The following is an 18,501-nucleotide window of genomic DNA, read 5'->3' as shown; positions in this document are numbered from 1 at the left end:
CAAAATTCTATCAGACTCCACTTGTGTTGAACCTGCATTTCTATCACGTTAACATAAAACTATAGAATCATAATCAATTGCCTACATAAAACTATTGTAAATTGCAGGCACGCCCGGTCAGTTGTAGCATTTATAATATTGCTGAGAGATAATTGTGTTTGTTCTTTTGCTGGCCATTTTCCAGATGATAGCTTACTAGTAACTTTCTGCACTAAGAACTTTGATTGTGTGTACATATTGCCTCATTGATAATTATTATCAACTTTAAAAGGTAACCCTGTGGAGAACCCAAAGCTCGGTGAACATTCAGTTAAAACTTCCAGAGCCAACCAATCTGAAGATATCATTAATCATTAAAACTTCCACTAGTTAACACAGCTGTACTTAAGACTGTTGTTGAGTCTATGAAACAAAACTTGTTTGAGCTATTAAGCCAATTTTATGCAAATGTTGTTACAGATGATAATAAAAGTGAATGATAGCACAACAGCTGCGCATACAAGAGAGAAGTGTCACAACACCTACACATGACCACTCCCCACCACTAGCTCCAAGTTCTTTCCGGACCACCTTTCTCATATTGTCCATATTATCGCTGAAGGGCCAATAACATCATATGACCAACAGATCCTCCACTACTTGCTCATCCAGGAATATGTAACCTCCTATAATAAAGAAATGAATGGGCAAATAAAAAAAGGAGTTACACTAAAAAGTTAATATAGGGCTTCTTTCTGATATGGAGGACATTACCCTTCAAAAAAGAGAACTAATATATATCCCTCTAGAACTGGCTAAGATAATCGGGCACCAGTAAGGGAAATTTCCACCAATACGATTACAAAATTAAATCCTAGAACTCTGATAATTAATCTTGAAAAATGGAACTGGGGGCATTTGCCAACAGCCATTAGAATTTTATTAATAGTACATTGATAATAAAACAGAATAGCAGACAAGCAAATTTGCAAAAGCAATAATTCCTTGCCTGTAAAAAATTAAAAATTTATGAAAGAATGTGTAAATTTAAAAATAATTGTTGCCGCTCTGATTCCTGCAAAAATGAAAGCAAACATGAATCAGTTGAAAACCTTTCTCAAATGCCTTTTCATTGTATCAGAGGAAGGAAAAGTCTACTCAACAATTTATTCTGGTAGCAAAAATAAAACTTATAAAGGCAATGGACAAAGACTTTGGATGTAATTGAATCAAATACCGGATAGACATTATCACAAACATAATAACTTTATTAGCATATGCAACATATGCACAAGGCAAAGCATTGGTCTAACCAGCACTGAATTTTCACAAAATATATTAACAATATGGCACTGTTCAATTTTAGGTCAAACTGTCATACTAGTTAATGGAATTTCAGCCTTACCTTTCCTAAAATTAGATTTATAAGGGAATCTATATATATATATATATATATATTGAAATTCAATTCAGATATGTATATTATAGAAATTGCAAAATTTTATTAAAAAGTTAATATTTTATTTAAAAGTTTTCAACTAGCATAGATATTTTGAATATATATATCTAAAAAAGAGCACGACATATCAATCTTGAGCCATTTTTAAATATTTAATTAATTGACAGTTCTTATATTTAACTTCAAAATTATTTATTTTTCTTTACATTGTTTACTTTAATTTTTATTTCAAGAGTTTTTTTTTTCACAAAATAGATATTTTATAAAAAAAAAATTTCCTTTTTTGTTGGCTGTATTTAGTTTTTATGTACATGGTCACAATATGACACTCCATGTCATGCAGCCACTGTAAAACATTTCTTGGCATAATTAAAATACGAGAACTTATATAGACATAGCCTATACCTTTAATATTGCTTTGGTATCCCATTGATACCGACCTATGTAATTATGTGAAGCCATATATCATTTAATATGTTGAGAATTTGAAATATATTAACATCTTGTGGGTTTTTCTGTACATTGTTTACTTTTATTTCAAGAGTTATTTTTTTCACTAAATAGATATTTTATAATTTTTATTTGTTCCTTTTTGTTGGGTGTATTTAGTTTTTACGTACATGGTCACGATATGACACTCCATGCCATGCAACCACTGTAAAACATTTCTTGGCATAATTATAAATACGAGAACTTATATAGACATAGCCTATACCTTTATTATTGCTTTGGTATCCCATTGATACCGAGCTATGTAATTATGTGAAGCCATATATCATTTAATATGTTGAGAATTTGAAATATATTAATATCTTGTGGGTTTTGATATTTACTAGAGCCCCACTTAAACAGTGTCAATTTCCATTCATGTAAGAAAACCTCTCCCCATCAATTAATTCATCCTGCCACATCATTTATTTGTTTTTGTCTCATGCCTACTTTTAAACAATATTTCCAATAAGTTAAAATCAGTTGAGGGAAAAGATGGATGACAAAATAAGTGGAGCTTGCCATGTTCCAATCTCTTTCAAAACGAACACCCTACATCCCTTAAGTGTCATAGACTCTGGCATCCTAATCAGATAGTTTTATTTCTATGTTACCAGATCCTCTTGCAAACCAACCAGATCGACTTCCAATTCTAACCAGGTCTGTAATTCAGTCCTGTCTGCCTATGGATTTGAACAGGATCCTTGGGTATGATGTTGGATTCATTTGAAGCGAATGCAGGCAAACCCAAGATGAATCCAGGGGAAACTAAATGAAAACATGGCAAACTCATCTGTCCATGAGACCTTTTTCGATTTCACTTTGATCTAGGTGCCCTAAAACAGATTTTAAATCCTAAAAAGTCATTCTAAAACATATCAAACATAAAAACAAGTTCACGTTGATTCAATTCAATTGCAAAAAGCAAATATCATTCCAACAGGCTGAATATTCATCTGCTTGTTGAATCAAGAAAGAGAGTTGATGATTGATCGTTGTAAGACTATACCATGTTGCATTGCAATTCCTTGTACTTACAAGTGTCCATTGGCTGCAAAAAAGATCATTGAAGGATATTTTAGCAAAGGTGTACATTTTTTAACTCCATTTTTTTGAAATCAAAAATGAAGCAAATTCTGTTTTGTTTTGTCAAGTTTCCTTCATTCTTCTCTGAATGCATCAAAAGAGCTAGGTTTTATATATCTAATTTTTGTTTTGAATGTGTTCTTTATAAAACTTCTTGCCACAAGAATCACAATGGCAGAATGTTCTAGCTCCACAACTTGACATAAATTCAAAATTTTCAATCCAATTTCTCCTCTACAGAAGTATGTTGATAAGATACAACCGTATCCAGCTGCTGAGAGTTGTATATGAATTTTCCATGGATTTGATGTTGGATATTCAAGTTCATATGGTCAGGTGAAATTTTATTCGTGTGTTACCCGGTTTTTGAGCTTTCTGGTTAACGATTCGTGTATACATGTTAGTGTTCCCAAGCTATAATTTGCCCTCAGTCACACCCTCATTTTGATCAAACTTGACAAAGAAAGTCGATCACTTACATTGGCTCAATAATGCCCTAAAACAGATTTTAAATCCTAAAAAGTGATTCTAAAACATATCAAACACAAACAAGTTCACGTTGATTCAATTCAATTGCAAAAAGCAAATATCATTCCAACAAGCTGAATATTCATCTGCTTGTTGAATCAAGAAAGAGAGTTGATGATTGATCGTTGTAAGACTATACCATGTTGCATTGCAATTCCTTGTACTTACAAGTGTCCACTGGCTGCAAAAAAGACCATTGAAGGATATTTTAGCAAAGGTGTACATTTTTTAACTACATTTTTTTTAAAACAAAAATGAAGCAAATTCTGTTTTGTTTTGTCAGGTTTCCTTCATTCTTCTCTGAATGCATCAAAAGAGCTAGGTTTTATATATCTAATTTTTGTTTTGAATGTGTTCTTCATAAAACTTCTTGCCACAAGAATCACAATGGCAGAATGTTCTAGCTCCACAACTTGACATAAATTCAAAATTTTCAATCCAATTTCTCCTCTACAGAAGTATGTTGATAAGATACAACCGGATCCAGCTGTTGAGAGTTGTATATGAACTTGCCATGGATTTGATGTTGGATATTCAAGTTCATATGGTCAGGTGAAATTATATTCGTGTGTTACCCGGTTTTTGAGCTTTCTAGTTCACGATTCGTTTATACATGTTAGTGTTCCCAAGCTATAATTGCCCTCAGTCACACCCTCATTTTGATCAAACTTGACAAAGAAAGTCGATCACTTACATTGGCTCAATAATCAGTCTGCGAATTCAACGTGAATTCAAACTTACCTTACACCTTGTGAAGTTCACAGAGACATTGACTTACCTAACTATGCCAAATAAGTGCCATGTCTTTCCCCATGTCCCTTATTGCTAGCATGAAGGAGGCTTTCTCAAACTGTCTTACTTCACTGTTTTGAAAAGGAACTTTGCAAAGTCCCCGACCTTAACGACCACATCTAATTGAACTAAGGTTTGTCTTTGAAGACTTTGTAGTCGATGAGTCAGGTTAGGTTAGGAACTACCGAACTGGTTCGAAACTTCAAGATGGTCACCGAACTCCCAACTAGGAGTGGTTCACAACTTTCAATGAACCATATTTTCATAAAACTGGCACACATGGGCCATCAAATATTTCCTTGCACTGCAGAGGACACCTATCAAACTGGTGTGAATTCAAATGTGCTACTGCCGCCAAATTGAACCAGAATATAATGTCTCCTTTAATAAGGTGGTGTTGTTGGAGTTAGAGAACAAAGCTCACAGCATCCGAGAATTGGTGAAAGAAAAGGGCACATGCAAGAAATCCAGGTTAGATTATAAAACTTTTCCTTCTTTTGTGGCAGGTTGAAGTGTAATTCTGGTTTTTCCCAGCATATAATCTGAAGTGAAAGAACAAAATTTACCCTCCATGAGTTTTCCTATAAGCTTATGTTCATTCTCTGCATTCTTCCACCTGGACGACTTGAATATTAGAAATCGACATAGTTTGTTCTTTGTACCTGTTGTCCAGAACCCTCACACACATTATTCCTGCAATAGTAGATGATGGTTTAGGTAGAATTTTTAATACAAATATGAACCAGGAATAAGTCGAAGAAATCCTCAACAAGTTAAGGGGAAACTTTGACTTACCCATTGTACAAAAAATTGTTGATCGCAATCTTAGTTCGCTATCTGGAATTGGTCTGCGCCTGCATGAGTCATTGCCAACCTATGTCCGACAAAATTCGAGCTTTTGATGGCACGGCTGTTGTCAAAATTGATTTTGAAGTTGTAGCTTGTGCCCTAAGATTACCAAAACGGGAAGTGTTTGTGAATACATCAGTCGATGAAGCCTGGGAATATTTCCAGGACAAAGAAGATTAACCTTTAAATAGAATTGCTAAAACTTTGTTCAACAAGAAATGCAAAGGCCAATCTCAACTCCCCTAAATTGTTCAAAATGAGCTTTTTGCAATTGAAATTGAAGACGCAATTGTTTTACTACATCATCTTGTTGGTAACCAGCCAGCTGAGGAATTTATGGGTCGGATGTATCAATTCCTCACAATTATGTGTAGAGATGGCCAATATATTGATTGGGGAGAAATGATCAGTCAACAATTGCATGAGCAATTAACTCATTTCAAGTGGGCTAGTTCCTTCCACATGTGCTCTTTACTAACTTATGTGATGGAAAGAACACAAGCTACTTGGCTAGGTCTCAGGACCCTAGATTCTCAGACTCAAAACCTGTTTATGTTTGAAGCTTTCCCTCAAATTGCAGAAATGGGTCGGGATGGGTGAATTTTATGATGCCAATGATTCTTTCTTGTGGATAGTGATTAAGAAGATAGCAGGGTCACTGGAAAAGAGGATATCTTCCGCACTTATTGACCTTATCTTGTGTTATGGTAGCTTTTTCATCCAATTTGATAGTTTTTCCTATCTCAAGATTGGAGGATCCAACCAAAAGTTAAAACCCTACAAGTTATGCGGGTATGTCTTTGATTATTTCATACTCCTAGAGATCTGTAGACAGATTAAAAGAGTCAATGCTAAATATGTTACTAAGGTGAAAAAGAATGGATATTCTTTCCCGGTATCCCTGTTTCTTTTTACTTGTAAGAGTTTTGATGTTGCTGCCACCACAGAAAAACTTCTAAGTATAAATCTCAATCTATACCCCCAAGGGTTTCCCTTTTATGGTAAAGTTATGTGCATGATAATTTTCATAGGAGTAAATCTTACCTGCATCAACCTCATATTGAGAATTATTGAGCAGACTCTTCGAATATAAGAGAAGTGCAGAAAAGAGATCTTATAAGGATGACCTTGCAACAGGTCAAAAAATTTGAGTTATCTCTCCCTATACCTGATGAATTAGTTGATGATGGTTCGGATTTGATTGATGAAACATATCAGAATGTTTTATATTTGCCACACAGTTGCTGACCTGGCATAGTACAGATTATATGGAGGTGGAGAAGAGAACTGCCAATTTGATTGAAAAAACCAAAATATGGATTGAAAAGGAAGTCAAAGAATGCACTGAGTCTTCAGCTCCCAAGTGTTCTAAAAGTTCTAAAGAAAATGTATCACAAGAATCCTACCAGCATTCCTATCACCCCAGTGTCCACACTTTCAAGAGGAACTTCCCAGTCAAGCAGTGACGATGAAGAACCATAAAAGCAGGCAAAGTTGAAATCGAAGTGTTCAGTAAGCACCTAATCCTCCTTGAAGAGAGCTATTTATGAAAAGATTTCTATTGTATCCTCCCCTTCTATTACTAAATTGCCTTGTACTAACAGAGATACTCAAGAAAATGATACCCTCGTCTTCCACTAAATTGGTAGAGATTGACATTTCCAATTCTATTTTCCATAATGTTGAATTTGATGTCCTCAGTGGCCCTCATATCACTCAATTTAATACACCCCCCACCTCGCCCCCCCCCTCCCCCACCCCCACCAGGCAATGTCATCATGAATGCTCTGGATTCCACTGTGTCTAGCTCTTCCCACTTGGTCAAGGAGACTACTGAAAAGAAAAAGAGGTATATATCCATGTTGCCAAATTATTGCAGGGAACTCATAAACCAAAAAAAGCCAAAAGGATGTCCAGAGTGGTAATAGATCCTGTTACCGATTAAAGGTTCTTGGCGATCACCAATCCCATTAGCAAAAAGAATGAACATGAGTTCACAATGAGAGATTTTACCTTAACCAGAATTGTTATGGGTCTGTCCACTTCAGAAGGAGACATCTATTATGTCATTTGTCAATGCCCTAGTCTCTTTTATTCAAACCATTCACATGCCAATCCATGTTACTTTAGCAACGGATAAAACAAGCTCAGAGTGTTACTTTAGCAACGGATAAATGGGTGAAAAAACTAGCAATTATTGCGATATCTTTTATCCAAGAAGGCATGAAGACATACTCTCTAATAACTGAGAAAATGGAGAAGTCGAGAAACTATTTGTAGGCTCTAATGAGAGAAAATGATAATTTGCTAGTGGTTTTACTTCAGCTCTAGGAAATTGCAAGTATGTCTCATGCAACTGCAATAAGGTAAGGGATAATAAGAAAACCAGTTGATTCTGAGTTTATAACTTGTGGATGTGCTAAAGATCCCATGCTTTGGATATGCTGTAACTTGTAATAACACTTGTAGATTTTTATGTGTGTTTCAAGTTACCTTCTCAAAGCATATGTATATGGCTTTAAGAGGCATGTCTTCATAAAGACATGTCTCTTTAACTTGCATTAGTTATCAATAACATTTGCTTATCGTCATGTTTAAGTGTACGATAATAACATACGTGTGTGTGTGTGTATCTCAAGTATCCAATATGTGTATACATTAAATGAATTAAGTATATATCTCATATATATACACAAAGTATTTAAGATACTCTTGCAGAAACATCTTCTCGTCCATCATTACCAAAAACAAGTTCTTCATGAAGAACGCACTGCTTTATTTGAGGTTTCAAGGAGATTCTTTGAATGAGTCTAGATCTTTTAACTCGCCTTGTCAAAGAGCACTTGAGGCAGCTAATCATCAACAACCGATAATTTGATGAGCATCACTACTTCACGATTGCACTCTTCATACTTGTCCTAATCTTTTCTTGTCATCCTGGGTCAAGACATGGCACCTTGAACAATTTGATCAAGGCACCGATCCTCAAATATTGTAAGGATTTGATGTTTCCATTTCTTATAATTACAGCCATTGAACTTTCAGTTGCTCTCCAACATGACATTCATCAAATACACCATCCCTCCAACTTTAAGATGCACAAAAAAGAGGTAAAACATGTTTACCGTACTGGGTAAAGAAATCAATGCATATAGACAATGGATCAGAATAGCAGAACTTCTTATATTATTCGCATACACCAAAGATATTACATTATGCTTATGATGATTACAATGATTACCCGGAAGGGGTATACATACATCCCGAAGAACCTTCCCGAAGGTGTTCGTTGGCCACATACAACATGTCGGCTACATAATAAGAACCTTCTCCATACCAACGAGAACCTTCCTGGTACAACCTTCCCAATACCGACGAGAACCTTCCCGATACCAATGAGAACCTTCCTAATACCGACAACAAAACTCAAAACAACTAAATTACATTTATTCATAAAAATAGCATAGACATAGACATCATGAACTAGAAGGCTGTGTCTCAGACTGTGAAGACCGGCTACGTCAAAGCTGATACACTTGTTCTGTCCAGACCTTCAAATCAGCTCTGATCTGAGAGTTCTCCTCCACAACTTCTTTCAGCATCAATGCTACCTCCTGGCACTCGGCTTCTTTCTGATCATGAGCCCTCTTTGCGGAGTCCTTCTCCTGTAGTGCTACTGCCAATCGTTGTTCGGCTACTGCAAATTGTTGTTCTGCCTGTTGCTTCCCTCGTGCACTTTCCTGCTAACAGGGCTGTCCGCTCTGCTTCTCAAGCAATCTGCTTGGTGGCAAGTTGGTCGGCCATCTCCTCCCGAGCCTTCTCAGCGTTCTCCTGAGTTTCCTGCCCAGCCTCTGCCCGTCTTCTCTCTGAGCACCAACTCCGCCAAGGACTTGCTTCGCTCTATGATGTCAGCAAGGCATGAACGAACGTCCTTATCCTTCTCCTTGGCTAGTGGTAGAGGTCCTGTCACCTGCACCCCTCCATCTACTTCCTCTGTTGCTGCTGCACTTTGATCCTCTACCCCCGGTGATGCTGGTACCTCGACTACCTCGTTGTTTGACCAAATAGCCTCCAACTGGAGGTCCTCTCTCATGGGAGACAAGATGGAGGGACCTCTGGCAACTGGGGCAAGTAGTCATCGCCTCAGGTACTCACTCCCCCGACTTGCTAAGCTCATCCGTTCCACTATTGGCACCTAAGGTTCTGCTTCTGGTATGCCCAAATTCATTGTTTGCAGTGTGGCTTCATTGTAATTGATGGGCTCCCCCTCAATGAATGCACGGGCAAGTGTCACATCCAGTGGCCCGTCTCCTTCCTTTATCTCAGTGAATTCTTTTGGGAATTCATCTGCGCTACGCCCTTCCTCAATTGTCAATACGTTGCAACTTTGAAACAGTTCATAGTCCTCTATCTGCCAGTGGTAAAGACCGTTCACTGAATCCAAATCGTCGTCTCCTTCCAACCAAAGGACTCCCTCCTAATCTGGTTCCATACACTACCTCCCTTCATCCTCTTCTTCTTTGGAATTTGATGACAAGGCTTCTTCCTCGACCATTTGGGTGTGTAAAGCAATGATGTATTTCCGCCCTTTGCTTTCAAGCGATAGAGTGTTCTTCCAGTCGTGTTTAACTTTGGCTTGTATCAGCCACCCCCAGCCCAAAACAGCATCGTACCCTTTCCTCTTCAACGAGATCACGACGAAATCAAGCAGGAATGGCTATGTTCCAATCGTTACTGGTTGTGCTATCAGGACTCCCAATGGTTTGATTCCGTGTTGGTCGGCCATTAGCAGCTGGAATGTAGGTGGCCACAATGTTGGCTGTCCCAATCTTTTCCAAGTATCCTCTGGTAACAAATTGACACCGGATCCTTCGTCCACAACCGTGTCTGTCAACGCAGTCCCGAGAATTCCCATTTCAACAACTGTCGAATGCCGTCCAGATGATAGGGCTAACAGCATCGGATCTTCTGCACTTGCGCCACCTTCTTTCTCCCTTGTTTTGCTAGCAGCTTAGCAGTTGGAGCAATGTTCATGAGTGTCGTACGGAGTTGAGGCATAGTGAGCAACAGATCATTTATTTTGATGGGTACCTCGGTTTGTAATATTTTTCATACAATGTTCTGTTCTGCGCAATTTCATGCAGAGGTATCAATAGTGTCCTTCAGGTGTGCTTTCTCTGCCTGCGTTGCCTTCTGAATATCTACCCGCGCTTCCTCCAGTCTCTTCTTTTCTTCCATCAAGTCGGGGTACACTTTCGCTTGCTTCCGTGTGATGGCCAAAACCTCCTCTTCGTCCGTCTTGATGGTGATCAAATTAACTCTCGACTTTGGGCACTTAGCATGCATCTTCATGATTGTTAGGTCCGCACCACCTACATAATAATTTCGGTGTGTTTGCCATTGTACAATCACAGGCAAAGTGGCCCCACAAATTACATGTGCGGCATTGAACTATGGGCCGGTCGTTTGCATCGTTCTGGATTCGACTCCTGCTGCCATTATTGTTGTTGCTGTCATCGTTGTTTTGACCTCACCGATTATTTTTGTATCCTCCCAACGTGGCACCTTCCGTACTGGTGTTCTCGCTCCCTCCTAACGCGGAAGCCTCCTGTGTCAGGAACACTCACTGAGGACCTCGTGTTTTCAGATTGAACGAGCATTCCTTTGTGGAATGTCCCATGATTTGGCAAATCTCGCAAAATTGGTCCTTCAAACAGGATCCCTTTGTATGGCCTTCTTTCTTGCATTCGATACACCATAGCTCATTTCCCTTGGTCTCCTTCTGCATGTTCTTGAATTCTTTCATCATCCAAATCATATCCTTTTAGAGGATGCGGACCTTCTTGCTGTCCTTTTCGTCATCACTGCTCTCCTCTTCTGAAGATGCGTCGTCATCTGAATCAGACGAACTACTCTTCTTCTTTGTCTTCTGCTCACTTTCCAAGTTCATTGCCCAGTTGTGCGCTTTAGTGTATGACAATGGCGGCACGATCTTCATCTTCTTTTGCAACTTCGAGTGTAAGCCTTCAATGAACCATCTTTTCTACAACCCATCAGCCAACTTATTCTCCATTTTATTGATCAAGTCCTTCAACTTCTTGGCATAGACTCGAACTGTTTCATTCTTTCCCTGTTTTGTGTTGTATATCTCCACTACGATTTCGTTGTTGTCGCGAAGCAGTTGAAATTCGGTAGTAAACTCCTTAAGGTTGTCTCAAGTGGTTAATTTCTGGGGATCTGCATCGGCGAACCAATCAATCACAACACCCCGTAGGGTGGCCGAAAACTGCCAGACCCATTTGTTTGTATTCGTTATGTCATTTGCCCTCCAAATCATTTCGCATGTTTTACAATGTCGGATCAGATCGGCTACTCCATCACACCATCAAATTTAGGCAACTTCTCCTTTGGTCCTGCCATTATTACTGGATGTTGTGTAGGGGTGTTGTTTGGTACTGCAACACCGGCGTTCTGTATTCCGGCACCAACGCTTTGTATCCCGACGCCAACACTTTGTACTCTAGCACCAACACTTTGTATCCCAACACCAACGCTTTCTATCCCGATACCAATGCTTTGTATCCCGTCACCAACGCTTTGTACTCTAGCAGCTGTGCTTTTTGGTGAAGAAGGGTCTTTGTTAAGCGAATCTGTCCGTTCTGGAAGTGTATCGCGGACGAAGAGTTCACTCCATGCTCCTGCTCCCTTAACACTCTGAGTCGTGCGAGTTGATTCTCTTCCGTCTAGATTCTCCTCCCTCGGCAAATACAAATTCAAAAACTCCTCCCTTGCTTCTTCCACCAACTCCACCTGCTGGCGAGTCTCCTCCAACAATTCCTTTGCGCTTCTATGTCCATCGACAATCTTCTGGAACCTCCTCCGTTCAACTTGCTGTGCCAAAATTAGATTTCCTTGTGCTGTGCATATTTCGTCCTTTTCCTTCAGCGTGTTCTTACTCTTGTCAGCTAATTCAGCATTAGTCGTCATTCTCCTACCTTTCCAAGTCCATCGGGCAACAGCACCAAATGTTTACCGTATTGGGTAAAGAAATCAATGCATACAAACAATTGATCAAAATAGCAGAACTTCTTATATTATTCGCATACACCAAAGATATTACATTATGCTTATGATGATTACAATGATTAACCGGAGGGGGTATACATACATCTGGAAGAACCTTCCCAAAGGTGTCCATCGGCCACGTACAACATGTCGGCTACATAATAAGAACCTTCCCGATACCGACAAGAACCTTCCCGATACAACCTTCCCAATACCGACGAGAACCTTCCTGATACCAATGAGAACCTTCCCGATACCGACGAGAACCTTCCCAATACCCGATACCAACGACATACATCCTAACAAAACCTTCCTGATACCGATGACATACATCCTGACACAAACCTTCCTGATACCGACGACATACATCCTGACACACACCCTGTCGGCTATACAATGTTTACCGATGACAAAATAGCTGCACGGAACTCTAGGCATATATTTGAAAAAATTGCTAGCATGAATCCCAAGACCCATTCAGATATAACCCATTCACCACCATCGAACAAAAAAATCTTGCATATAATTTGCGATCTGCAAACACTCAGGTAAGGAAACCCTTTGCATGTAGTGAAAATGGGAAGACAATCCTTTGGAAGGTGGACAAAGAAAAATTTGAGATGAGAGAAGTGACTTCTGCAAATATGGCACTCAAATGCAAACATGAGCTTTGCAAAAGATGAAAAACATGAGCTCGCAATTTTGCTAGTAAACCCTTGATTCTTGCAAAGTGAATTAACCTATGATTTTTTATTTCAAACAAAACAACTTAAAGATTTGAAAAAATCATTTAGGATTAACATGAACTTTTGTGAAACATTTGCAAAAAAAATTAAAAAATCCAGCTCTAATACCATGAAAGGGTAATTACTTGACGTATTAACAATGGAGATGAAAGCTCCACTCAAGTTATCACAAGAATGAAGTTTCTAAATGTAATGATCATGAACTTAAGCTACAAATAGAAACTAACTAAAACACAAAGTGACCATTGAATAAGAAATGTGCTAATATCACTCTTCATATTCATGCTTTGATTCATCCATTCTTCAAATATTATGAAAGAAAAAAGATTTACAGTCAAGAAAGGAGTTTGCTAGAATTAGATAAGGTGGTGCCACTGTTAACTATTAATAGGCTGCAGCTAAGTTGAGCAGATCTCTATGGCAACAGAGCTTGCATGAGTAGTGTGAAAAGAAACAATAAGAAGCAGCGTTTGTCACCCATTTTCAAGCTTCCAAATGATATTTTATGAAGGCTTTAAACAAGGCAGCCATGCAGTACTCTCAGAAAATACATTTTACAAAACAAAATTGAACATGTTTTATCTCATGGAAATTATGAGGATAATTACATTATATTTTAAATCAATAGTGAAAACTAAATATTGGTAATATATTCCTAAAGTAACTAATAATCATGATAATTATTGGTGAAGTAATTTTAATTTCTCTGATAATATATAATATTTAGGTGAATCATTAGTTAGATTATCACAAGTTCAAGTGAGACAAGCCCACAGGCATCTGATGGCACCCTGGCCAAATCCCCTGACATACTAGATCTCATGGAAATTATGAGGATAATTATATTATATTTTAAATCAATAGTGAAAACTAAATATTGGTAATATATTCCTAAAGTAAATAATAAACATGATAATTATTGGTGAAGTAATTTTAATTTCTCTGATAATATATAATATTTAGGTGAATCATTAGTTAGAAACTTAGATTATCACAAGTTCAAGTGAGACAAGCCCACAGGCATCTGACGGCACCCTGGCCAAATCCCCTGACATACTAGACCTGGATCCAGGCATGCCCCCTGAACAATCAGCAATAGTAATGTATTATCTTATATTACTACCTGCCTCACTAGTTCTGATGCATAAAGTTGTGGAAAAGGGAAAATCAGAAATAATTGAAGTTGTTTGAAAACTGCAGTTGTCTGTTTACAAAATTTCAGCTGCAATTTCTCGTCAAATTTCTTAATGTTGCTAGTTTATAAAAATAATTAGTGAACTTTCATTTTAAAGGCATAGCTACAACTGGCAAGCAGCCAGACAATTATTTAGAGATATTTTAGGCTACAAATGATGCAATATTTATAATATTAATCAGTGTCAATAAACCATAAAACTATTAATCGGCAAATAAACCCATAAGAGTAATTGAAAGAAATAACAACAGAGGCAACATAAAATGTATGAGAAATATCAATACCAATGCCAAGGAAATTGTTAAAAATTCATGAGGATCTTTTCCATTGGGACACCCTCAGCTACCAGAAGAGATGTAACATCCTGCAGTGAGGAAACATCAATAACTGTGTCAGAAATACTGCAGATTCTAATCACTTAATGCACCCAATTTTTAAGTACTTCAGTTCCCAGTTTGATGAATTGAGCTATCATATTTTGTATCACTGATGGCATCATCAAGTGGGGCCATAACTGTTGTGGAAGCATCCACATTTTAAAATAGTTAATATTTCGCAAGCATCACTTCTTGAACATATTTACTAATGTTGAGAAACATTGGTAGTGAATGGAAGGCTCAACTATTAAAGAACTTCACTGATCTGAAAGCCATCAGTGAGCAAAGTTATTACCAAGTATTTTTTTTCTTGCATGGATCTAACCAAGATGACAACTACAATTAAACAATTACAAGTTATTGATGACTACATACAATGCTGACCACTAGCCATGATGACTTGTAGGAAATTTATAAAATATCAGACATCTTGCCCTCCTCCAAATGAGTACATGCCTTGAGGAGGCAATATCAACTTCCCTCCCATATCAATGTCAGATTATGGTCATTGGGCAAATCACTTGTGATTGTGCATAGTTGATTGGTTCAAACCTAAGGAAGTTATGTGGAAAACACTCTAATACCTGGAACTAGCGTGTGTTATAAACCAAAGAAAAACAGAAGAACAGCTGCAGTCCATGGAAAGAGAACAAAACATCCTCATTCTGTAAGCAAGAACATAGAGTTGATAATATAAATGTAATGCTATATATTAATGCAAAATCTAAGCAGAGTATTTATCACAACTTGTGAATGGAGCTATGAGCTGTATGCTGCTGTAGTGAAATGTCAAGACATATGCAATGCAAAATTATACAGGTGCCAAAGATGCTCATTCTGTATCAACCTCTCCACATCAATGTCTGCCTCAATTTCTATAATAATGCCATCCCCATGTTACATTGTTATTGGAAATTCAATCAAATAAAATCATGAAGATACTGACTTCTTACTGACTTCTTCCTTTTGAGAACTTGCTGCTATAAATTTTATCCCAAAAACCAATAGGTCATTTGGCTTATATACAAGATTCCTGTTAGATAGATTATAATGCTTAGTAAAGCATAGATATGCTCAGGATATTGTCTAGTAAAATTGTCATAATAATGTTAAGCAATGTTAATTTCAAAGCCTGTACATTATTACTGTGACATTTGCAACTAGAGCTTTTAGCCAACAATTAATTCCACACCCTGCTAGGAAATGTTTTAAAGAAGAAATATCAATCCAAAGTACTAACAGATTTGTCCAGGTTCCTGGACAGAGAACAAAACTCATGATCTCAGTTTGATAAAGATGTCATAAACTCTCATGTTCTCTTGGACCCACAATGATCGTTGATTGATTTTAATTTTAGTTTTATGTTTCGAGTTTTTAAGCAATTTTGGTTACATTTTTCAATCAGTCTTTGAATCCTAGTTAGCGGTAGTTCTTTTGTTTTAGTTTTTAATTTTCTTTAAGTTATAGATTGCTTTTCAATTTTTTGCTTTCCTTAATATCCACATTCTTTATATAGGTTGTCTTAATATATTGTTCTAATGCAAACACTAGTTCAACAATAATATAGCATTGAATAATATATTAATTTTTTTGGTTTCTTTTGGTTAAGTGGTTTGCTTTCTAGTCATTATTTTTCTTTTTGTATGTAGTAACTTATTTTCTTCTCATTGTGTTAGTTTTGTCTGTCTTCTTTCCTTCTTAGTAGTAGAAGTATCAGTTTATTTTTTGGATTTCCGTTGTTTCTTTATATTTTTCGTTGAATTGCTTTATTTCTTACTCAGTTTTGTTTCATTTCCTGTGCTTTGGCATTCTCTTTGCTTTCTCCTTGTGCTTGTATTTATTTAATTAATTTCCAACCTTTTGCATGTATTAAATTATTTTTTTGTCCTTTATTTCTCTTTAGGAAGTCCTCTTAAAGTGTTGCAAACGGTTCACTATTTAGTTTTAGCATATGAAGCCTAACCTATTTCATGCTTGTTAGTAATTCTTTTTACTTCCTTGATCATTCTTCCCTCTTCCTTCATTTTCTTCTTCTTCAATTTCTATGTAGTTTGATCTTGATCCTTGTGACAACCCTCCCTCCTCCTTTAAACTCTTTAAAGTCTCCATAAATCTGCAACTGTCCAACTTTCATTTCCATGAGCTTTCTGCCATCCTGATGATGGATCACAAAGTGTGTGATCCGAACGTTGATGCAGAAAATATTATACATAATCAAAACCAGACGCAGCAAAATTAACAAAAATAGTGACAATATTTTTTGATGAAATAAGGGTGCGAAAAGGGTCACACACCCAACAGGTTAAAAAACAACAAAATACTTGAGCAGATAAACGATATCAAAATACTATACACAAACAAAACTAACAGGAACAGCAGCAGCACCTAGGTCATCTTTAAGTCGTGCAGGCCCGCTACAGTGTTTCAACTAGTTTGATTTCTCGTTCCATACATTCAATTTGTTCTCTTCACTGTCCTTATCCACATAGGTTTTCTTCAACTTCCTTTTTGTTTTGTCTTTTTTCTTCAACTTTCTTATTCTGCTTTTAGTTTCTTCTTTGATGTGGTCCTCATGGACTCTTCTCTAGAAGGGCTTCCGATACTCCTTGATGGCCTTGCCTCTTTCTGCAATCTTCGACAGTTGACAATGACCCTGAGCAAGACCAAGGTGATGGTCTTTAATTGCCTTAAGAGCTCTCACCTCTACATCCTATTCCAAGGCAAGGTGATTGAGATTGCTTCCTCATACACTTATTTGGGGGTTAGGTTCTCAAATCCTTGCTTCAGCTTGAGACGCGGTTCAGCCTTGCATCAACAACGGCTATGGTTCTATGGTCGTCTGTAATGATCCCATCTTTTGGCCTTCACGTTCTCCAAAGTCTAAGTGGAGGTTAAGAAGAAATTAAATTAAGTTCTTATAAAGTCATTCAATTAAAAATTAAAGGTGACTTTGTATTTAATTAATTTAATTATTAATTACAAGGGAGTAGCTTCTAGGGTATGTATTAATTATTGGAAGGACGGAAGCCTCTCGTGATTTAATTAATTATTGCCAGGGAGGAATTTCTAGAGTACGCATTAATTATTGGAAGGAGGAAGCTTCTAGCTCTTGCAATTAATTAATGTTTTAGTTCCTTCCAGAAGGATGAAGGAAAGGATAAATAGGGCTGAAAGTCTCATTGTTGATCATCAGATGATTATGACTTGCATTTGATAAGAGCTTGGATGTGTGAATCACACTCCGTTCTTTTGGCAATAGAGGACGTTCACTCTCTGTTATAACATTCTAGACGTCATTCCCTTTGGGTTTGGCCTTTGGAATACATCTCTTTGTAATTGATTGCAACATTCTCAGCATTAATATAATTTCAGCCTTGGTTCAGCTTTGGGCATTCCTGGGTGTCCATTACAGTGGTATCAGAGCTATTAATCCTACCATCTTGTGGGGTTCTTATAGGGAATTTGGAATAGCGAGATAAAGGGAAAAGAGTTTGACAAAATGTATACCAATCCAGATCAAGAAAGTGTAATGTTCAGGGTACTAAATACATTACAAGAGCATAACAGGCGAATGGACAGACAAATGGATATGATGTTGCAGCTTATGGCTAGACAGATGGGCATCAATATTGACAATCTATATGTTGCTCCAGTGCAGAAAGAAGTTGTTTCCTCAAGTGGGATCGAGAGTCGAGACACATATAGAGCCACCTAGCTATGATGCTGGTGATATGGAGTCCATCGATGTGGGATTAGAAGAATGCAAGGATACTATCATATCAGCAGCCACTTCTATGTCAGTTGAACCATCCAACGAGGAGTTTGGCAGTATGCATGCGGTTGTAGATGTGTGCTCTGATGATAGTACACTTGTTATTGCTAATGAGGTGAGCAATATAGTGACAGAGTCATATTATACTATCGATCAACAAAGTG

The 18,501-nt window shown here is 37.4% G+C and overlaps 1 protein-coding gene across 5 annotated transcripts in view; it reads right to left on the bottom strand.

Moving 5' to 3' along the window:
- Positions 1–322: 322 nt before the first annotated feature.
- Positions 323–18,501, bottom strand: part of LOC149571000 (FAD/NAD(P)-binding oxidoreductase) — a 55,248-nt gene continuing 37,069 nt past the window's right edge. The window contains exons 5-7 of one of the 5 annotated variants that reach the window (XR_016359743.1): positions 14,473–14,552; positions 3,681–3,722; positions 323–1,054 (exon numbers count right to left, since the gene is read on the bottom strand). Coding sequence is in view for 2 of the 5 variants with exons in the window: in XM_089812558.1 (XP_089668684.1) it covers positions 14,490–14,552 (63 nt within the window). In the remaining 3 variants the exon portion in view is untranslated. Of the gene's footprint in view, positions 1,055–3,680; positions 5,027–5,128; positions 5,282–14,472; positions 14,553–18,501 lie in introns of those variants that run through there. The other 4 variants (XR_016359742.1, XR_016359744.1, XM_089812558.1 and 1 more) reach the window with 4 other exon arrangements.

Source organism: Cupressus sempervirens, chromosome 2 (assembly GCF_028749045.1).
Source record: "Cupressus sempervirens isolate cs-2001-9-10 chromosome 2, ASM2874904v1, whole genome shotgun sequence".
NCBI lineage: Eukaryota > Viridiplantae > Streptophyta > Pinopsida > Cupressales > Cupressaceae > Cupressus > Cupressus sempervirens.
Note: the sequence above shows the minus strand (reverse complement) of the source record. Positions and strands in the feature narration are given on the sequence as shown.